At 45.5% G+C, this 23,725-nt stretch overlaps 1 protein-coding gene across 8 annotated transcripts in view; it reads left to right on the top strand.

The window, feature by feature from the left end:
* The window catches only part of TMEM94 (transmembrane protein 94), an 805,258-nt gene that overhangs the window by 447,326 nt on the left and 334,207 nt on the right, over positions 1–23,725 (top strand). For all 8 annotated transcript variants that reach the window (XM_085617011.1, XM_085617013.1, XM_085617005.1 and 5 more), the window contains 2 exons: positions 3,840–4,013; positions 4,961–5,063. In XM_085617011.1, the coding sequence (XP_085473137.1) occupies positions 3,840–4,013; positions 4,961–5,063 (277 nt within the window). The remainder of the gene's footprint in view (positions 1–3,839; positions 4,014–4,960; positions 5,064–23,725) is intronic.

Below are 23,725 nucleotides of genomic sequence, written 5' to 3'. Positions count from 1 at the left end.
GTGACAACTCTTGAGAAACATTTTCTGCATGAGTCTGTTTTTTTCCCCTGATTTGCCTTTGTAGTTGTGTTTTTGAATGATGTTAATGGTCAGCTGTTAGTGTATTGTTTTTTGGTTTTTTTTCGTTTACCTTTTTCTGATTTTGGAATAGTCTTTGGATGTTTTTTTTTAATGGATATTAAAATGAAACAAACTGTTTCGTAGGATTTCCCAACACCATATCCTTTTTTTTTTTGGCTGTTATTGAAGAGGGGTTAAATGTGGGGAGAAGGTTGGACTTGTATACTTATATCATTTAGATTTTTTTTTAATTTTATTTTATTAAAGGCGTTTTTCTTTGGTAATAGTGTTGTTGCTATAGTTACTAAAATACATATGAAAACTAATTTGTTGACTGTCAAATTATATTTAAAAAATATATTTCAAAAAAAATAATTGAGGGATTAGGCTTGTCAGGAAAGGTTTTGTCAAAAATATTTTCATCAGCAAAAAATGTCTGGATCTCACAGAATCATTACAAAGAGATGAGGTTCAAAGATCACAGCTAGGATTCCTTTTTTAAAAAAAAAAGTTTTTATTACGTTTTGTCATTAACCAGAGGTATATACGATATAGCAGAAAATGTCCGAAGCAGTTGCAGTCTTCCCCATCCCGCAAAAAGTACACATGTACATGTTTCAACCATAAAATACAGCGGTTCTCATTGGCATAATTAATCCTATAGTTATTAATTTTGTCAGCAACAATGGCTGTAATCAATTAATGTTGATTGAAAAATGAAACCATCACTCCAAAATACAAATTTTGTAGTATATAGTCCGTGTGATGCACATAAAACACCATCCTGTAGCACACTTGGTTTGATTCTGCAATACACTTAGTGATTTCACACATGTTTTTTTACAGAACTTTCTCTCACAACTCTCTTATTTTCTATTTTCACTCAACAGCTTTTACATTTAGTGTGTTTGAGGGTCTCCGTGACAATCGTATACAGATTCTGTAAAATCGGCATACGTGATTCATTCCCTTTGATTGTGAACATATTAGCTCTGGAAGCTGAATGAAGCTCTGCTTCTCTCTCCCTCCCCTATTCTGTGAATAGTAAATTAGCATGTCAAGGCAGGGAGCTTCAAAGAGCATACCACCTTTGATATGTGAGCCTGGCTTCTCCCAGACCTGGGAGATGTTGCGCCCTTCCCTAAGGCCCATTTGGCACCAGGACAGGTGAGAAATTAGCTTTGCAAGGAGACGTGTTACACCTCCATGCTAGTCAAACCCCTAAGGTGGGCAGCCTGAAGTGAATACGAAAGAAAATTCCATCATCTTGTGTGTGCTGGAATTAGGAATTCTTGGATAGGGAGATGCCCACTTCCCACATGAAGTGGTCATCTAGGGAGTGTAGTGATTGCACGGGTAAGTAGCCCATTGGCTACTGCCCTTCGCTTCCCTTACCGACCCTAAATTGAGTATTTAGGGGGCCCCCTGGCACCAGGAAATCATATTAGACTACAGGGAACCAAGGAAGAAAGAAGAAGAATCGAAGAGAGCGAAAGCGGAAGATTGGTGCAAAACCCTGCCAGGCTGCTTGCACTTTGAACATCTCTGGGATCGACTTTGCCAAGGGCTGGACACCCTCCCCAAATCCCTTAGAAACATACTCAGCACCTCAACAACCTGGAAAGATCTCTCTTGGAGTAGAGGAGCTGCTCCACTGCATCTGCAGGCACCGCAAAGCATCTTCTGCTCCATCGTTTTGCTACCCATCGGGCTCACCAAAGGATCAATGCAACAGGAGAAAGGTTATCATGCTCCAGGAGGTCTTTGCCAAGTCTGGAAATGCTAGCGCTGCCAGGAGCTGCCCAGCACCAATACCCTGGGTACCGGACCACTTGCAGCAACCAAGGCTTGTTGGTGGACCAGTCTGGACTCCAACAGCACATAGCAAGACCTACCGTTCAGGGACATCAGGATCCACCAGTCCAGCTCCAAGAGTGGCCCTACTGCCCTGTTTCCCCTTTTCACCAGGTGACCAAGGCATAGAGTGAGCCTCCGACGCCTCACAGCACCCCTGCACCCGTGCTCCACAGCCCGAGTCTGAGATGCCAGTGTGGTCCTGAGACCCTCAAGAGTTGAGCCCACCCTTGGGTTCAGCCAGACAGGTCCCCCAGTCGCCGCCTGCAGCCTCTTTCTTCAGGGACCGAGAACCGCAAGAGTCTTAGATAGCGCAACCGCACTGGATAAAGCACCACTGCACACGAGCCCAATCGCCCTCCCCCCCCCCCCCCCCCCCCCCCCCGCCGTAGTTTGAGTGTACCAACAATGTCCCTGTGTGCCCAAGACCCTCAAGACCTGGGCCCCCTTGTGGGGTCAACTGGACTGCCCCCCATCCACCCCGTCCCTGCTTGCAGCCTCTTTTCAGCAGGACAGTTTCCCATTGACTTTAATGAGGCACCCAATGCCAAAAAGCACCAATGAACCTCGACGTCTTGGAGCCGACCGAGCTGACTTGGTGCTGCCTTGGACCTTGACCCATACTTACCTTAAGTCCTGAAGAACAGTCTGGAGGTCGTTGATGAGTGACCGTGTGCAGTATAGGATTACATTGCCTCTTTAAAGACACCAATACAATGCATTTTCAATTTTTTGAAAAATCACACTCTCGAAAAGTACTTACTTGATTACGATGAACTTGGTGTCTAAATTCATATACAATTCTGTGTTATTTCCATAAAATGGTGTCCGATTCTTTTCAACTGTGTGTCCCACTAACGCACTGTGTTTGCAATAAATAAAATAAAATAAATAAATTATCTTCTGATAAGCCTTAACTGCTTGCCCACACTACCACAAAAGAGAGCATTTGGTAGTATTATAACCCCTGTAAACCAGTAAGGCTCACCAGGACTCTCTGCACAGTGTACCTCATTTTGGGGCAATATATAGAGAGCCAGCTTTCTAAATTCCTCTCCAGCAGAGGGTTCCTTACACTTTGTAGATGTTAAGAGGGTTCTTTCTACATATATAAAACCAAATCCTTAACAAATCTAACTAACTGTTTATTAGGTACGTTCACATTTGCTAAGGTCTGGCCATGTCAAGAGTCCATTTCTCATTGGACTATGGGCTTCATATCCCTATGTTATTGATTAGCTAGTAAAACTTTATTAGAGAGACCAAGAACTCATTTCATACGAGGGAAAGCAGGAAAGCAGCCATTACAACATTGCTGGGAAACATACCTCTTTCCGACATATGTAGAGCTGCTACATGGAAGCCAGTTTATACGTTTACAAGACTGTTGCCTGAATACTGATGCTAAAGTTAACACAAGTGTTGGTCAAGCTGCTCTGAAGAACTTTCTTGGCTGACAACTTACATGGAGCCTCTCAGTCTTTCTCATTTTGCATATAGTTTTATTCCATATGCTAAAGAGGCACAGGACTTTAAAGTTGTTTAGCTTCCTGCTCTAGTCTAAAGTTTGAGTAGCAATGAAGATTCTATGATGCAGAATAAATGGTTATTTACTTGTAGTCCTGATTCTGAATTATAGGAATCTTCCTTGAAGTCCTAAGCAGTTCTCGCTACTCCCTAACGTCTTTTCTTGGGCATCTGGAATAAAATCTAATGTATTCCTAGTCTTCCTTATTTGCTTGAAAACGAACTGACTCTGTAGTATAAAAACAAATTACAACTTTAGTTTTAGGAAAGATTTCTAACCAGGGCAAAAATATGAACTCCTTGTGGGAGGATGAGAGTTAATTTTGTGCATGTTACCAATTTATTTGGTTTCATAAATTCTTGATATTTTAATGCCACCCTTCTTGTTTCTAACTCAGGCTTCACCCCTGGGGCCAAAGAGCTGTTTCAGCAGGAGAACCACCTTGCCATGTACCTCCTGCCAAGTGACGAGATGGTGAAGGAGACGATTCTGGGCAAATTGTCCACCGTGGCCAAAAGAAGGCCACCTTTGAGCCACATGATTAGCCTCTTCATACGAGATGCCATCAGCAGTAAGTAGAGAAAGAAATCTCGTGATTCTTGGGCTCGCCAATGATGGAGGCTCTCATATAAGAAAAGTGTACTTCCTCATGCTCGTTCAAACAATTAGGGGTAACAAGATGCTAACCATTTAATGGAAGAGAATAAATGAGGTTAGATGACTGCATTTTTCTTAATGTATAATATATTCATATTTTTGTTTTTTATACCAGTTTATGAAATTGCCTTCTGCAGTACTCATTACAGTCTTTAAACTTTTCCCTGAGCCCTGTCTCGAAGTGAAAACTGCTGTTTTACTTCTTTGACCAGTTTAGTAACTTTCTCACCTTGTAATCTGTCACACCCTTTTGCTTTTCTTGTGTTATGTGTGTAATAACCAGCGTATGTTCCAGCTTTTGAGAATATGTTCCAGCTTTTGAGAATTTCCAAACCCCATCTTACTGGAAATTAAGCAAGTGGGAAGCTGAGAACGAGTCAATATTCATGAATGAAAAGAACATCTGTGGTTAAAATAAATGGGCCTTTTAAAGTGAAGAGCAAGTTGGTTTATCAAAGCATATTCCTTAACCCAAACAAAAGCCTACCTTTACATAAAAGACATGGATGGCAGAAGGTTCTGTTGCAGCACAATTATTCTTGGTATCTAGCCCGCAGGGACTGGCGAGTATGAATCTCAAAGAGACTTGAAAGAAGCAGCTGTAGATGTGGAACTTTACTGATACCCACAGCTTCATGTAGAGAAAGCCATTTTAGCCCCATTTCTATCCTAGCCTTTCAGTGGTAAGGGCGGATGTGAGGGTTGATGAAACCCAACTGCTTACTGCCAATATTTCTCATCCAATATACCATATGCTTTCTTAAAATTATTGCCATATATCAAAATGGATTCTAGTAAGGTGATCTGAACTTTAATATCTGATCGGGTGGAAGACTGTTTTTCTCTTTTTCTTTCTCGTAGACACAGAGCAGATGTTGTCTCATGGCACTGCTGATGTCATCCTGCAGAGTTGCACAGATTTCTGGGACGGCGCAGACATCTACCCTCTCTCAGGATCTGACAGGTACAGTAAATCGATTTTGGCTTACATTTTGTGTTTGTTTATTGTGAAAAAACAGTTTTTGGCCTTCAGAGTATGTGTATAACAACAGCCAGGTCATGTTTGTGACTAACCAGTCTCTGCTGCCATTTTGCCAGCCTCTCTCACTACTGCTGCTTCTGTTATAATTCTTGCTAACTGATGCTCGGTCTCCCGCAGTGGCTGCTCCTCCGCTACTGTGGAGGAGCGTCACCTCACTGCTCTGCGAGCATTAGTTAAAGGAAAACTAAAATGATAATAACCATCATTATTATCATTTTAGTTTTCTGTTTCCTGGTCCCAGGCGTGTTGGACTGCCAGAGCAGAGGCCAGGAGGAGGAGGAGTTGCTCCACTATAAAGTGCTCATAACTGTTTGGCTGGCCCTTTTGGGCGACCATAACAATCATGAGCACTTTGCGTGTTCTGCATCCAGGCTGCATTACAGGCTGCCCCCATTCCCCATCTGAGCGCAGAACCACAGCGCTCAGAGCAAGCACAAGCTTTGTTTGGCTAGGGGAGTCGGGAGCTTTGGTACTTCCTGGTTCCGAGGAGAGAGTGGCAGTGGCGAGCAGACTGAGAGGTGGCAGATGGCCAGCCTGAAGGTAAGTGGTTTTGTTTTAATTATTTCAATTTACAACCCCCACCCCCCTCCGACCCCTGTTTCGCCACCTCCGGTAAATAGCAGACACCACTGGTCTCTCCTATGCCCTTGTTTTCACTATACTGACACTTCAGATTCACCTCTCCTATGTTTCATCCCACTTTTTCTAAATATTTTCATTAGTTTTGTATTGTCTGATCGAGACTTCTAAATGCATATTCCTTACCTTAGAACTATCCCAAGGTGTCAGACTGGATGTGGAAATTTTTATTGAGCAGCAGCCCTGCGCCCCGGTAAGTAGCGATGATTGGCTCTGTGTGGTGTTGTCCACACCGGAAGTGATGAGTGCGGTGCCAATATAGGTACCACCCCAGTGCGCTGACGTCAGTTCTTTTCTTTCTGTGTCAGTCAGCACAGATCCAGAGAGAGCTACTGTAGGAAGCTGGCTCTGTATACGATATATCACTAGGTGGTAACACCATGCACAGAGTCCAGAGGGTTCCCCAGTTGTGTACAGGGCTCAATGTAAAATCCAAAGTTATCTATTAGTGGTATTGTAGGTGAGCAGCCTTGGGCCTAACACAGGGGAGTGTAAGACCTTTATTGCATACACCTGATCAATAATGGACAAATAAATCAAGAAGGAGATTCAGATCAATTTTATAAAATTATACTTTGTATTTTATTTTAAGACCCAAGTCTTCATAATACTTTTTTTAATCAAAAATAATTTTCACTTTCAAAAATCGATACTTATAAAGGTTTTCACACTGTCCAATGTTATCCTATGGGCAAAACAATATTGCGTTTAAACAGGTGAGTATGAAACTTAAAATTTCAGTCTTCGGATACTAAAGTCAGCAAGGGCCAGGGGTCAGGTAAGTATCATAACTGCACTGCCAGCGGCACAGAAGCGGCCGGGCCTAGAGGTCCAAATCGGAGTTCGACCCAATGCTTTCCAATGGAGACGGGGGTGCCTGGAGCCACACTGCTTGCAGGTGAGTAGATCGGTTGCAGGAGCCAAGCTTTGGAGGTTGGGTTACTCACGGGGGTAGATGGGGGGGGGGCACAAAGCAGCACTAAGCATACACCACCAGCGGCACAGGGGCAGCTGGGTGCATGGTGCAGATTCGATGTTGGACGCCCAATGCTTTTCAATGAGGATTCTTGGGTCGGCAAAGAGGCTGCAGGTGTTGCACTGGAGGTTGCAGGAGGAAGAATGACAGCTGAGGTAAGTTGGGATGTAGGGGGTTGCAGGGGCACCGCCGGATAAGCTCACCAAGGCCCAGCGACTTCGGGTGCAAGGCTGCCTTTGGACATTGAATCTTCTTACTGGAATGGGTCACGGTCAGTGGGAGCCTCTGGATTGTCACTGCAGGTGCCATCATGGAGGGCTGGAGAGGTCAGCCTATTCTGGACACGAAATCAGGATCACTGGGGAGACTACACTGCACAGATGAGCCTCTCTGATTCGGGCCGTGGGGGTCGGTTGCAGAGTGGGCAGGAGTTGCTGATCTGCCTGGATCTGGAGTCTTTGGAGTAGGTTTCTTCTGGGCAGGTCTGCTATCCTCTGGAGATTCGAGTCTTTATTGAAGGCAACAGTCCTCCCAGGGGTTTTGGAGGTCGTTGTTGCAGACAGGTCACAGAGTTGTCAAAGCTGGAGACAGGCTGGTATGGCTGGGGCAAAGGCACTTGTCGTCTTCTGACTTCTGCTGCAGGGTGTCTATTTTTCTTAGGTCATCGCAGATCCACTTTCTAGGTCTGGAGGAGCCACCGAAATACAAAATGTACAGGGTGTTTTAGGGGAGTTGTAGGTAGGGCCAATGGGCACCTTACCTGAGGTGACTACCCCCTCTATTATGCCACCCTCCTGTTGTAGGGGACATAGAAGTAGCCCTGATTGGAGGGATTAACCCATCTTCAAGATGGTGGGGACTGAAAGTATTGCTTCACCTTGCCTCCCCGATCTTAGGGGTGGGGCTAGCAGAGGTGGGCACCTATTCTTTTGAATTTTCCTACCAGGTTTCCTGCCCAAAGTGGGTGTGTAAACCAGGGGCTGCCATCTGCTGCTAGCAGCCGAGGCTGAAGGTCGCATTACAAAGGCAGCAGTCCTTTGAAGCCTCCATCTCGAGCACTGGCTCATCACGAGAAAGGAGATTTGACACCTCTGCCCAGGATGTGCATTGTTTCTGGTTTCAGAGAGCAGAGGCTCTCCCTCCAGGGGTCCCGAAACATATCTGTGTGTGTCAGGCTGCCTAAAGCCAGTCAGTGCCCTCACCAAGGTGGTTAAGTTTTTCAGGGGGCACCTCTGAATCCATGTCTTAATAAATCTTACACTGGCATCAGTGTGGATTTATTACAATGAGCTATTTGGTACCAGACAGCCAGACACTCCCGGGTTCAATGAAACCATCATGTTGCTGTGGAACTAGAGTTGTTTAGTTCCCAGCCCATGTACTCTCTGATTTCCCTGGCACTTACAATATTAGGGAATAGACCCTACTACTGTAGGGTCAAATCTGCTCATGCGGATATGCTCACACCTGAGATACAGGGCATCCTGCCTTAGGGCTGGTAAGGCCTGCTAGAGGGGTGACTTACCTATATCTTAGGCAGTGCTAGCTGGCATGGCACACAGGCCGTGTGCCTTGTCGACTGGGTGATTCTATCACCTCACAGGGGCTTTACAGCTGCAGGGGTAGTGGCATGGTCCTAGTGAGGTAGTCCCAGGGAACCCTCTTCAGCCCCCAGGCCCTGGGTACCCAGGCTACCACTTACTAAGGACTTACATGGGGGGAGCAGATGTACCAATTGTGGACATGTTCTTAGGGAAGGAACACTGGCACTGGGAACCTGGACAGCAGGGGCCCAGTAATCTGCAGTCCTGTCGGCCTGATCGTCGCAGCCTAGAGGGATCGTGGAGGCTGGACATCGCGGAGCGTTGACCGCACCGGCAGCGAGAAATAGGCAAGAAGGAGGTGTGCAACAGCAGGAAGAGCCAGAATCCGAACGCGCCATACAGCAGCAGCTGCAGTAGACTCTGCGAGGCGGCTCCATTGCGGGCGTTTGGAGAACTCGACATCGGTCAGCGCCAGAAAGAAGCAGCGGCGGAGAGCTTGGCGAGGCGGCAGAACTGCGGCCTGCACACGGGGGAGCCGAAAGAATCGGAGGAACGCGGTGAGTGCTGTTAGCGGCAGAAGCTCTCTGATTTATAAACGCTAGCAGAGACTTGTGACCGAAGCACCGCAGGCCTCACTTCCTGGCATTTAGATCGGCAAGAGTTTGTGAGGCGCTGGAATGGCAGCGGAAGCGCACTAGGATAGGAAGGCCTGAGACAGGGCTGATGCGGGGTGATCTACACTGAACTTGGCACACGCGTCAATAGCGCGGGAGCGGAGAATACTATTATTTGTCCCCAACACGAAATAGTACGTGGTGGTATGCATCTGGAGGGGGGGGGCACAATAGAGGCTACCAGATCACAGGAAAAGCAGGCAGCACAATAAAAGGGAATTTTAGGTGGCAGGCGCAGGAGAAGAAGCGATTGTGAAGCGCCTAGAATTACACGTGCTATAATGTCAGCCTCTAGAACAAAGGAAGCTGCGGGGACAAGATAACTGCAAACCCTGCGGCGCGCGAGCAGAGATCTACCTCTCCAGGCAGAAATACGTCTTCTGGGCACAGAGCTGAGTTGTGGGGAGGGTCCAGTGCACCACGACTGTATAGCATCGCCGCAAAATGAGGAAAACGGAAAAGCAGCACGGCTCAACTTTGAATCGAGGCGCTTGGCTAGGCCTGAAAATGCGCATTCTGATACGGAACTAGAGGCTGGACCGCAGGCCACGCCTCAGCCAGAGGCCACGCTCTTGGCGATGCACGTGATAATGGACACACTATAGCTGCGAATGGATAACATGGCCTCCAAGCTAGACAAACAGGCTGCTCCTCTGACCGCGGCGGAGCAGCGAATTTCCGCAGTGGAATATGATTCGCAGGACACAGCGAGTAAGTGTAGGGGAATGGAGAAAATACTAGAAGTCATAAACGCCAAAAATGAATACCTGGAGGTGGGCTCCAGGCACAATAATGTCCGTATCATGGGAGTCCCGGAGAGCACGAACACCAGATGCCTAGAAGACTATGTCAAAACAATGTTAAAGGGCATTTCTGGGACGTTACAGCTTTCTCAGGTATTGATTGTAGAGAGAGCACATCGATCATTGGCTGCTAGACTGCCACCGTGGGGCCCGCCCAATAATTGCTAGACTACTGAATTATGGAGATCGAGACGCAGTCCTACTTATGGCACGAGAAAAGCAGACGGTCTCCTACCAGGGAAATGAAGTGTCCTTCTTTCCGGACTTTACTATGGCTGTTCAGGCCGCACGAAAAGCCACAGTAAAGAAAAAGCTACGCACAGTGGGCATCCCCTATGCTATGCTCTATCCTGCTCGCCTCCGGGTCACATATGAAGGCAAACTCAGATTTTTCACTAACCCGGTCGCAGTTACACAATTCTTGAAGAAAGACGCAGTGTGACCAGACAGCACCAGACTACTTCAGCACCCTCTGATTAAATAACGGAGATGCATCAACTACGTATGTGCCTAAGTTTCCGATAGACTACTGGTAAACGCCAGGGTCGGGGTTGGTTCACCACTCCTACATTGCTGGTGCAGAACTGGAATCGGGAGGGGTGGCCCCTCTCCCCGCCTAGCGAGAATTGGTCTCCCTGCATCCAGATGAGGTCGAACTTTTAGACCAATGATCTGAGATAAACTGTAAGTATCTGCATAGCAAGCAGTCCCCGAAAGATACAATAGACTTGATGTTTAAACACTGTTGGAGTACAGGAGGAAGAGGGATTTGGGAACTGATAATGTCCAAATGGTAAACATTTGGGGGCCATGTCCTCACAGTGTATTAGCATTGCAGAGAGGGGGAGAGCACTTTAAACCCGGATAAATGCTGGCTATCTCAAAGTAGGCAGGAATGCAGGGCCAACATAAATGGAACAATAACAGATGACTAACATGGATACGCCAGCCACACCCAGATAGACGGGTGGGGTACCGAGCACTCTGCGGCTCCCATGGGGGAACACCCCTAGAGATTAAATTAGAATGGAGTTTAAAAAGGAAACTATTGGCAATATCTTTTGTGAAGGGTTTGTCTTTGGCATGATTGGGATGCTAAAGTAGGTGGGGGAGAGGTAATGTTAATTACATGTATGTTGGGTACATCGCAGATACAGCTGTAGTAATGGGTCACACACAGGCGAAAAGATATGCACTGACAGTGATGACTATGTTAGGATTCAGACGCATGCGCAATGGTGGAACTTCTTAAATGTCTGACCTGGAATGTAAGGGGGTTGAATAGCCCTAAAAAGATTTGTCAGGTGTTTATCTAGATAGACTTCATATCCACATCGTAATGTTGCAGGGGACCCACTCTGCAAAATTGGGGGGCACACGTGTGGGAGCAAAATGGGCAAAGGTGAGACCGGGGTCATCGTACTCCTCTTGCGCTAGAGGAGTTCTTATATTACACAGTGATGGATGAAATAGGCCGTTTTGCATTAATACAGGGAGTACTATATGGTAAACTCATCGCTATTGTTACTACATATGGCCCCAATATAGATGACCCTGATTTCAACCGCCAAGTTTTGCGTGAATTATACACGCTACAACCTGAGATAATATTATGGGGTGGCGATTTGAACTCATACCTAGGACATGTGCTGGATCGCAACGCAACATCAGAATGGCAGGGTAAAAGAGCCGCACGCGTAATGCAGGACATTATGAGCGCACACTTGCGAACTTATACTTGGAGGCCAAGAAACCCCTAGACCCGCGAGGGAACACACATATCCTCAGTACATAAAACCTGGTCTAGGTTTGACTATTGGTTAATCTCAGGAGAAGCTACTACATGGGTGGGAGCTGTAGCGTATCTACCGAAAACCTTATCAGATCACCCCCCAGTTGTGTTAGAATCGACACTTCCCACAAGTAACACTTGGGCATTTCAGTGGCGGTTGTAGAGCACTTCACTTTTAGACCCTTAAGGAAAAAGTCAGTACAGCTTTAACACATTTTTTCCTAGAGAATCAGGGAACTGTGGAAAGTGCGGGCATGCTATGGGAGGCGATTAAGATTACTATACATGGTACTTGTATTAGCCTCCAGGTGGGGGTATTGAAGGCCCTACGGGCTAGAATGGGGAGGATTGAAGAATCTCTGAAAAAATTAGAGAGGCAATATGAAGCAACACAACTGGCACACACAGCAGAAATCATGAAGTTGGTGAAGGAATACAATGAAACGGCTGAGCAGGAGATAAAACATATGTCAAGGAGATGGGTAGCCAGGAAATATGGAGAGGTGGGAAGACCTGGTCACTGACTGGCTTCCAAAACAAGGGCCCCTTGCACACAGGCTTACATAACAGAACTGGAAGGCCCTAACGGTACTAAAGATTATAACACGCCTGATGTGCTCTACCAATTTTTAGACTACTACACTAGTTTATATAGCCAAGTAGAGTCAGCGATAGACTGTAAATTCAAGACTTATATGGATGAGATTGCGCTTGCCTGGCTGGCTCCTGGGCAACGCGTATACCTGGTGGAACCATTCACAATCAAAGAGATACAAGCGGCCATAGCCGCACTGCTGACCGGGAAAGCAGCCGGGAGCGATGGGCTAGCCAGTGAGTTCTATAAAGCGTTTGCGGAACTACTGGCACCACACCTATATGAAATGTACACTGAAGCATATGAGGCAAAGACACTTCCCTCAACATTAAGAGAATCTCTGATGATTACCTTGTTGAAACCCGGGAGAAACACTACAAAATGTGCCTCCTACAGGCCACTCTCGCTCCTAATTATAGATACAAAAATACTGGCAAAACTTATCCTGACTAGACTAAAGCCCTTGATGATGGAGTTAGTCCTGCCGGATCAGTCGAGATTTATTCCGGAGCAATCAACCACGCACAATCTAAGAACAACATTTGCTTTACAGCACCAGCTAGACCCGGATATGAAGGCTGCAGCAGTGCTGCAAGACGCAGCAAAAGCCTTCGATTCTATAGTATGGGGCTTTATGTTCGCTGTGCTACACCTCATGGGGATGCCACCTGCGTTCATGCAGTGGATACAATTATTGTACACTGACCCAGTGGCTAGAATGTGCATCAATAATAATCACTCCTTCGCTATTTCATATATACAGGGGAACTAGGCAGGGATATCTGCTGTCCTCCACGTTATTTGCGTTAGCACTTGAGCTGCTGGCATGTACAGTGAGACAGATGCACGCTGTTGTAGCACTGGGATTTCCGCAGAGGCCCCTGGCCGTGTCACTGTACGCAGACAATATGGTGCTATATGTTCGCGACCCAGAAGATTAATTAAGTCCCCTGATAAGAGAATATGTAAAATATGAAAAATTATCTGGGCTTAGGATAAACTGGGAAAAGTCTTCTGTATTTACCTTAATGGTCTGCACGATGCCGTGCGATCTGAATTTCCGATGCCATGGAGTGATGAGCCGGTGAAGTACTTGGAGGTGTGGGTACATAAAGACCCAGGGGTGGTACTAAAGGAAAATTATGGCCGGGCCTTGTCAGCAACAGAGGATCAGGTAGCTAGGTGGATACGACTCTCACTGAAATTGGCTGACTGGGAGGCACTCATAAAGATTGTCATTCTATCCTGGTTTCTGTATCTGTTCACCAATGTTCCTTTGCAGCTGACGATGGCATTCTTCTCAGCACTGCGCACATTGCTAATTAAATTAGTGTTGTCAAGGTGCTCACAAGGTCGTTCTTGCAGGGAGGGTTCGGGGCTGCGGACTTCTATGTGTATTATTTGTGTGCACAAGCGCACTTTGCGCACTATTGGTTCTTCCCTCCCCCATTCCTTCTCCACATAGTAGTAGAGGCAGATGAAGTATACCCCCTGCCACTTACGGCTCTACTGCCAAGGTCGCTCAGACTAGGCCTTAGAGGTGAAATCAATCCTGCCGGATGTACGATTAAGGCCTGGCAGACATTAGCAAAATGGGCGGGCAAGATTCCATGATTTGCCCCCGCGCTACCACTGGCGCACTACCCAGAAGTGTCTGTGGTGAGTGAACCCAAGGCGCTACTGCTGCTGGCAGGAATGGGAATTAACACATGGGGGGATGCATATCCCAATAGTACATACATCATGATGGAGGGAGCAAAAGTACTGCTATTCCCTTGCATAGGTTTATATACTATCGGCTGCAGGCAGCACTAAAGACTGTAAATCCGCATCACCCAGCGGCACCGCAAGTGCTTAAAGCCATTACAAGTGCTGCTAGACAGCCCATCCAGAGCGAAGCTAATTACCCGACTATGTAACCCAACACAGTCACAGATTATTCCTCAACATGACAAAAGTATGGAGAAATGGAACAAAGTGCTGGGCAGCCCACCCTCACAGAAAGATTGGGAATTTTGTTGCAAGTTAACTGGGCGGATGACAGCGAATTGCAATCTGGGCATCATACATTTTAAGTACCTCCAACAGCTCTATTACACCCCACAGAAACTGCACAAATATGGGTTACGAGAATCAGCCAACTTTCCAAGGTGCGGCACACCAGAGGCTAATTTCATGCTTTTAAAGTGGTATGGTGAGAAGATACAAGACTTCTGGGAGCAGGTCACGCACGCGGTAGCTGAAATGGTGGCGGAGGAAGTAGAGTGCACACCGCACATATGTCTGTCGGGGAGTAATCTCAGAATTGCAGCTGAAGAGTCGGAAGCTAGCGGCCATAGCATTGTTGCTTGCACAGCGAAAGGTGGCACATAGCTGGGTTGGTAGAAGGGCACCGCAATTTGGGCGCTGGTTGGCCGATATGGCGTATTGTAAAGATCAACTGGACTGCTACGCAGAAGAACTCCCGATAGCTTCGAGGCCCAAGGACATATGGGAGCCATGCAAGTCATATGTGCTCATGAGGCAGAGTGATACCCTGTCGGATATGGACACGAATACCCAAAATAATTAAAAGGCGGACACAGGTGAGGGAATAAGCTGTATGTATAAGGAAAAGCCTGACAATTTGCCAATAAGGGAAATGTAAGCTGTGATTGTACAGTCTCTTTTTGACTGAAGTATTTTCAAAATGTTTGAGAGTTTTTCTTCTGGTGTGACAGGGAGGTCCACTAGGAAGACTGGCTTCAAGCTCTACAGCGCCGGTCATCGACAGATGTCAGTGATGGACCTGCATCTTGTTTGCCTCTGGTGCCTGGAGGGCGACCATGACGCGAGGACCTGCACCAATTGCCGTGCCATGCACCTTGAGGGAGCGGTCCTTCAAGATCCTTGCTGCTCAACAAGTCTCAATCCCGTTTGAGTGTAAGATTCTGGAATCTGTCGCGTAGTCTGAGGTCCTTGTCACATTCCGAGTCATTGGGCCGCTTGGATAAGTACCTCAAAAAGAAAAAAAGAAAGAAGTTGAAGCGGTCTTTGACTTCACCTCGTCTGTCGGCTGACCAAACTAGGGAGGGTCTCAAATCCATGAGATTCGAGGCCATGCGTTTTATATTTGAGCTGCCTACCCCCACTGGGGTCTGTGGCTGGGGGTGAGTGTTTGAAATGTTTCAACACTCCTTCTATCATTTTATTTTGTGATGTTGATATGTGAGCCCAAGTAGCTAAAGGTATGCCCAGAGGTGAGTCTCTTGCTCACTGCGCCACTTGATTCATGCTAGCTTGGCTGATGAGGGGTGATATTCCAAAATCGTTTGCAGGATGCTTGTTTCCAGTCCAGGGAGGACCAGACTTGGCAGTTCGGGCTTGACTGTTCCTATGGGGAGCAGGGTCAAGACTTATTTGCATACGGCTGGGTCCAAACTGGGGTGATGTTGCGTGCAAAATAACGATGTATTCAACCCAGACCTCTGACTGGGGCGAGTGCTTGAAAAGTTCCAACACTCAGTTCATCATTTTATTTTGTGATGTTGCAAGGAGGACTGAGGCCTTTTGTTCTGTCGTAGACCTGCGCCTTCTCAATTAGGAGAAGTTCAAAATGCTCATGCTCACTCAAGTCCTGTCTGCCCTGGAGCGAGGAGACCGGTAGGTACCGTTGGACATAGAGGAAGCATACTTCCACCTTCTCGTCCTTCCTGCCCACAGGCGCTACCTGCTGTTCATGGTGGGCCACTAGCACTTTCATTTTGCTGTGCTCTCTTTTAGCTTTACCAGTGCCGCTTGGGTGTTGACCAAGGGGATGGCAGTGATTACAGCTCATCTACAGAGGTCAGGGGTGCCAGTCTTCTCCTATCTCAACGACTGGCTATTGAAGGCAGGCTTGCCCCAGACTGTCTTCTCCCATCTCCAGACTACAGCGGACCTCCTGCATTCGCTGGGGTTCACTATCAATCTACCGAAGTCACATGATCGGCATGACCTGAGCTGCCTTCCCGACCGAGGAAACTTTCCTGGTGTAGACTAGCCTCAAAGAATAGCATTGCTGTTCTACCTTGACCACAAGAGAGTTCAGGGTGGACAACCAACTCTTTATGGGGTATGTTGGAGCAAAGAAGGGAAATGTCATGCAGAAACGGACTATCTCCTGATCGATTACACACTGCATTATAATCTGCTGCGTATTGGCCAAGAAGCAACCCCCTGAGGGCTTGTGTATTCATTCCACCAGGGCCAATGCTGCGACCTCTCCGTTAGCATGCAGATTCCCGGTCCTGGACATCCACCAGGTACCACAGTGGGCTTCTCTGCACATGTTCACAAACACTACTGCCTGGTCAGTCTGGTCAATTGGGACTGGCTCTTTGCCCGTTTGGTTTTGCAGGACCTTTGGGTATGAAATAGTTTTCCAGACCCACCTTTGGTGAGGTATCGCTTGGGTATCTATTGTAAGGTAAGGAATTTGCGACTAGAAACCTCTGTCAGATAAACAAGTTACTTACCAGTGGTACCACTTATGTGGTAGAGACTCTAGCCACAGATTCCTTACAGTCTCCCCATCCTCCCCACTATGTGAACTAATTTATAGGGACAAGACTTTTCCCTCTCAGGGCCCTTTGTTTTCCACACCAGTGGTCAGTGTTCCTTGTGGCTCCGCGCTCCTGGCGTGGAAAGTCATGAAAATAAACTGAAATCAGCGTCTGTCTATAGCCGGTCAAGCTCAATCGAAATTTTACCATCTTGGCACCTTTTCACTCAGCGCCTTGCTTTTTACAGTAGCAGTTCATTTTGTATGTCTTATAACTTCCCATTGGTGCTTCAGCAAGGAGGCTCTCACTCCTTATTCTTTGTCTATTAATTCCACCTTAAAATTTGTTGCCATTATATAAGCAAATAAAGCACTACTCAAAAGAGACAATTTAAATATATAAAAACAATAGTTATTTTAAAACGAAATCCTGGAAAACATTTCTAACAATACAAAGGAAGATGGGATATTTATATAAAAATTATGAAGCATATACATTTACCTTTGTAAAGTTGAAAGCTTATTGTGGAAAAGAAAAACACCATGTTTTAGCCACATTTTCATTTTGAAACCGTGATACATGGCTGCATGTCAGAATATTATGTACAAAAATATACTTCCACAAAACTATCATAGCAAGAATATCGGCTTCCACAATGATGTAAAGGTAAGTATATGTAGGTAAGCATAAATTTACCAATCTTCACTCCACATCCATGTACCCTGAAGACATATGTATCCTCAAAGTAGATGTACATGGAGTTTAACATAGTAATTCTGTACCTGCCTATGTATGACTACCTTCACAGAATTTTGGTTGTCTTTATTCGGTCTATGAAATTTTTTGAACAATATTTAAAGCACAATATTCTGGAGTACCATGTTAAAAAAAATATTGAACTTTTTTGAAAGCTAAGCTGAAGGGCATGTTTCATCTTAAGTTAAACCACAATATTATAGACATATTTGTTCTAATTTCTTCCTTTTCTGTTGGCTATAGGAAAAGAAATGTGGTGATTCTTTTCTTTATGATCTCTTTGAACTGCCCCTGCCTTACAGTTATTCTGTTCATACTTGCCAATGACTGTAAAGGCAATAACACTTTTTTCCCTTAACTAGAAAAACAAGTGTTGTCCCTTTGTACAAAATTGCCTTCACCCAATCAAACAGTGAAATGTAATTTTCGCAAAGTTTAGTCCCTAATTCTCACAGCTCAACTTAATAACTTTCTTTTGGACTGTCAGTGTTAATACTGACATTTTCTCAACGTCTTCTGATCACTAGATTTCTGCGTTTCTTGTCCAAAGTAGCTCCCTTGAAAACCTCCATCTCTCTTTGCTTGAAACAGTCTGCACCCGGGTATACTGACTGTGGCTAAGTACTTCTGCAAAGCTTTAGAGCGATCTTGGAGACGTAGTTATAGTCTGGAAGCTAAAGCCACATACTGTTTGGCTATTTGAAGGTAAACAGCAGAGGTCGGGGGCACGTATAGACTGTTGCTCCTCTCACCTTGAATGTTCCACAAATCTATCTAGAGAATTCTTCAAAACCATAAAATAATTCTTGCTCATACCTTCCTTTTCCATGAAACTCTACCTTCTGCTAAACTCTATGAATCTTCTGCCACCCTTGTTTCCAATAAAATTCAGCTCAAACCGAAGTGCTTTGCTTCTGACACACCTAACTCTACTCCTGCTCCCTCCATTGAGTCCATCTCATACAGCTTCTCTGGCTCTTCACCCCCAGATTGTGCCTTCCCTTTAGCCAGTTTTAACTCATATAGCTAAATGCATCTATACTTGAGATTGAAATCAGGTTTCTCCAACCCATGTGAAGCCCATCTGATTGACCTTGACGCTAAAACTCTGTTGCATATTCTGTGTCACATAATCAATCTCTTGTTCACATCTGCCATGTTTCGGGCAAAGAGAAAGCAGCCACAAGTTGACCCTTTCCTGAAAAAGCTTTCTGGCAATCCCACTCTCCTCAAATACCGCATCATTTCTCTGTTGTCCTTCTTTGACAAAGTGGCTGAATGTGAAGTCAGTTCTCAGCATTCCAGTTTTATTCTATGCAGTAGGCTTTTGAACCCCGTGCGGACTTACTTGAGACACCTTAATCAATGTTCAAAATGAGCTACGCTTGATCTTTTCCCATGGAGGGATGAAGGAGTTGATTCTCTTAGATCTAACAGGTTAGACTATGTACATTTGGTGGTGAAAGTAAGGCTCTGGGTTGTGCTTTAAAAATTTCTTCTAAGACGGATTTCAGGTGATCTCTGTAGGCAGTTTTGTGCCTCTAATAAACCTGCTGTCATACTAGGTTCTTACTCTATTTAAGCTTTATGATGCCCCTTTTCCTAACTTTGTAAGAGCTCTCAGACTTTTTTTTATATGTAATAAGTTGATGATGCTCAATTGAATCTCTGCTTAGAGGGATATGCAGAGGCTGGCAGATGCAATTTCCTAATTGTTTTTCAGATTTGGTGAGTTTGATGGCAAACTAAAGCTGTATACTGAAAATACTGAGGCCATCATGCTGGGTTGCCCCCAGTGTCGTGTTCTCAGCTTAGTGGCCCTTTGATCTGTTGCATGTCCGACTCTAGTGCATAGCGTTCGAAATTTGGGAGGGGTGTCATTTGAAAAGATTCAATCATATACCTACCAAAGTGTGAAAAGTGTTCTCCATCTTCTTTCACCATTTATATTAAACTTCTTTCGTTCCTACCCACCAAACATTTTTTAGTTATTAGGGTGATAGTAGGCATCTGCTTCTAGCTCAGCATTGTTACCTGTTTAAGCCTCTCTTTCTACCTCATTCATCTGTGAAGCTGGTTAAGCATATAATCCATAAGCATATTAGAAGCAAACAGTGTACTTACAGTAGTTATCCTTCCTCAGTCCATTGAGACAATTGCCTAGAGGAAATCATACCAGTCGGTGTGGGGATCCCCATCAGAGGGTTATTAGGGGCGAGCGGGTTTAGCCTTTTAGTGTATTGGATAGCCTTCTTCCAGTACGTCATGGCCACCTTTAATGGGGTGCAGATCGAGGAGGCCCGCGTTTGGGGAGTAATAGCATATGTAACCCTCCCTTTTCCCACGCTGACTGTGTCATGCCTATTTCCTGCAAATGTCGTCCGGCAGACCAGTAGGACAGCCACTGCAGTTGACTGGCACAGCAGTATGCCTGGAAGTCCGGGATGCCCAAACCTCCCCGATCAGTGCTAAACTGTAGTTTAGTGAGCCCTACTCTCCATCGTCCCTTAGGCCATATCAATTCAATAAGTAGTGTAAGTGTTTTGAATATGTGACCCGTTAATATTACTGGGATGTTAGTGAAAAAGTACAGTAGTCTGGGGAGCATGACCATTTTAGATATGGCTACTCTCTCTGCCACAGAGATTGGCAGCGAAATCCAGTAGGAGATTTGTGATTTGAGTGATTTAATTGCACGGTTCAGATTACCGTCCAACATGTCCTGTGGTTTCCTATAAATATGAATGCCCAGATACATAAATGTAACTGGTGCCATAGGGAATGACCAGTGACGAAATTCAATCGAGTCTGCAGAATCGGAGTCATGGAAAAAATAAGCAATAGATTTGGATTCATTAATAGCTAGGCCAGACAATGTTTGGAATTGCCTGAATATTTCAGGGAGAGGATCATGGGGCCCGCGTAGATCATTGAGGTAGAGAATAATGTTGTCCGCGTAGGCTGAAAGGATATGAGTGTTAATCCCTACTCTGATGCCCCTAGCTCTTGCTGCCATTCGCACCTTAATGGCAAGCGGTTCCAGCGCCAATACAAAAAGCAAGGGCGACGAAGGGCATCCCTGCCTAGTGCCCCCGGCAACTATGTATGGTCGAGATATATGTGCCCCAGTCCTGGCACGAGCTGTCTGGTCTGTGTACAGGAGCTGGGCCCATTGTATGTAGCCTTGGGGAATGCCATATAGGGAGAGGGCTAATATCATATCCCAATGAAGGGTTTTGAATGCCTGTTTCAGGTCTAATTAAATGCAACCAGCCATTACATTATCAGAAGGCGTCGAGGAGATTATGTCAGAGACGTTTTAATGCATGGGCAAAGTGGGCTCTGGCCCAGGGCCCCAGCCTTTCAGGGGGCCCCCTGACAGAGTCAGCTCCATTCTCCAGAGTTTTGCCCTAATGACCTTGAATATTTCTTAAACAGATTGTTTTAAATACTGTTTTCCTTTAATTTATTTTTTTATGTACCTTATTTGTGAGTCTAGTATAGCCATTTTGCAGAGAAATGTTGTGTTTGTTTCATGCAATATACATAAAAAAGTTTCTTTTAGATCAAAACAAGACCTTACATATAAGAAATGGGAGGGCGTTACAAAGATTATTTGCAGTAATATTGCTGAGCTGCTGCTGTGTTACAAAATTGAAAACACACATAACTATCCCTGAATATTGGATGTTAACACATTTAGGGCCTTATTTATGAGAAGTGATGCATGGCTGTGTGAAAACAGGGATGCGTCACTTCTTAGTGCACCCTCCTTGCTACATGATGAATGTGTCATATTTACTGTATGACGCATCATGTCGCATCATGTTACAGATATGTCAGTATTTCTAACGTATCTGTAGGCGCAAAAGTGATGCATTGCTGGGGTGTGTCTGAAAATAGACGCAACTCCAGCAATGTGTCTTTTCACATGGGGCTTGCCTGCGTCAGTCTTACGCCTGCAGAGAGGCAGGTGTAAGATATTGAGGCAATGGCGTCCTAGAAGTGGCGCACTGAGTTGTCATAGATTTCAATGCACCACTTCTACAAGGCTTTTTGCGGGGCAACACCCATCCTGCATACATTATGCCTGGTGCAGGTATAATGTGGTGCAAGAGTTTCAAAGTGATGCATCAGCCTAGATGCGTCACTTTGCAAATATGGAGCAATATGGCACATTTTTTACGCTGCCGGTGCGTCACAAAAAGTGACGCACTTGCGGCATAAAAGTGAAGCAAGGCCTCATAAATAAGGCCCTTAGAATTTGAACGAGTGTTCCTTTGCACTGTCAGGGACCTAATGAAACGAAATAGTGTATTTAATAAAGTGCGCAACTACTCAGACTAGAGTGTCCTGGCGCGTGACAGCGGGAGGAAAACATGCGTAAAAGACCCATCAGTTAGTAAAATCCAGGTTTTTAAGTTCTTCCTGAAAGAGAGTAGCTCTGTGGTTAGTCTCAGAGACTCAGGGAGGCTATATTCCACAATTTTGCGCCTAGAAAGCCGAGGGATCTGCCTCCAGTGCGGGCACAGCATTTTTTAGGCACGAGGGCTAGGTTGGCATTGGAAGATCTTAGGGGTCTAGCTGTTGTATAGCGATTAACGCGCTTATTTAGGTAGACAGCTCCTAAGCCGTGGAAAGCTTTAAAGAAGATGATCCTCGCTTTGAAGTCGATCCGTTCTTTTATGTGGAGCCAGTGTAGAGACTTGAGAATAGGGGTCATACTAGATCTGGGTTTAGGTCTCAGGATGGCTCTAGCCGCCGTGTTTTGTACCACTTGTAGGCGCTGAATAAGGGATTTGGGAAGACCAAGGTACAAGCTGTTGACATTGTCAAGCTTTGATGTCACCAGAGCCTGCATCACGATCTTTCTGCTCTCAATCAGCAACAGATGCAGGAATATATTTAGCATCCGGAGTATGCCAAAGCAAGCGCCAGTTAGATTTTGGATTTGAAAGCGCATGGAGATTGTCTTTTCTATGACAATTCCTAAGTTTTTGACTTTCTCCGTTTCCGCGGGTGGGGATGGCAGATCTTTTGGCCACCAAGAGCTTCAGTCAGAAGTTTCTGGATTACCAAAGAAAACAACTTCACTTTTGTCAGGATTGCACTTCAGCTGATTGATCTTAAGCCAGTTAAAAACCTTTGTGAGGCAAGACCTAATCATTGCACCGTCAAAGTTGGTTCCTTTTTCACACGTAAAAATCAGCTGAGTGTCATCAGCATAGGAAACAATTTTGCCGCCCTCTTCCTCTACTAGAAATGCAAGGGGGGATAGATATAGATTAAAAAGGGTAGGACTAAGAATGGAGCCCTGAGGGACACCTACATTCATGGATGGAACCGTGGATGAGAAAGGGGGAGCCATATGTCCTGAGATCCATTTGCCAAGAAGGATGACATCCATGTTAAGGCTCCTGGATGTTAGCAAGTCTCTCCAGGAGCCTCTCAATTGGGACCGTATTGAAGGCCGCCGACAGATCGAACAGTATCTGAACAGCCTTGCCTCCCTGGTCCAGCTTACCCTTGAGATATTGAGTCAATTCCAGCAGAGCGGACTCCATACTGTAGTTAGCCCTAAAACCGGAATGGGACACATGAAGGAGCTTTCCATCTTCAATGTGTTTTTAGAGGGCCTTGTTTACATGCTTCTCTAATACTTTGGAGAGGGCCAGAAGAAGGGAGATTAACCTGTAGTTGGCAGGGTCCGTCGGTTTGGCGTTAGCCTTTTTTATCAGTGGAAGAATCTTAGCATTCTTCCATAATTTCGGCATGTTGCCCGAGGAGAGGGTAGCATTAAAGAGCTGGTTTACAGTGGGGTTTATGATGGAAGCTAATAGATTCAGGATATTCGCTGGACATGGGTCGGTAGGGGAGCCAGACTTAATGCTTTGGAGAAGGGTCAGTGACTCTTCAAGCTGAAACTCAGGGAAAGCTAGTAAAGATGGAGGATCCAAGAGGTGAAATTTGCTATTAGAACGAAGGTAGAAGGTCAGTTCTTCCTCTGAGATGTTAGTGAAGGCTTGTTCGATCACTGGGATCTTTTTGTGGAAGAATTGAGCTATTTGCTTAGACCATTTTTGCGTGCATGGCCCTTCCTTTGTGCCAGCTTTCGGGGCGTTAAAGGATTTAACTATGCTAAAGATTACCTACTCTTACTTTGGGCATTTTCTATCTTGGTTTGAAAGAAGTTTTTCTTGGCTGCCTTCACGAGAATCTAATGAGCTTTTAAGTTGTCTTTATACACCTTCCTGTCCACAGGTAGATAGGATTTACGTCATT

Source organism: Triturus cristatus, chromosome 7, assembly GCF_964204655.1.
Source record: "Triturus cristatus chromosome 7, aTriCri1.1, whole genome shotgun sequence".
NCBI classification, from domain to species: Eukaryota; Metazoa; Chordata; class Amphibia; order Caudata; family Salamandridae; genus Triturus; species Triturus cristatus.
This window is presented reverse-complemented; position numbering and strand designations above follow the sequence as displayed.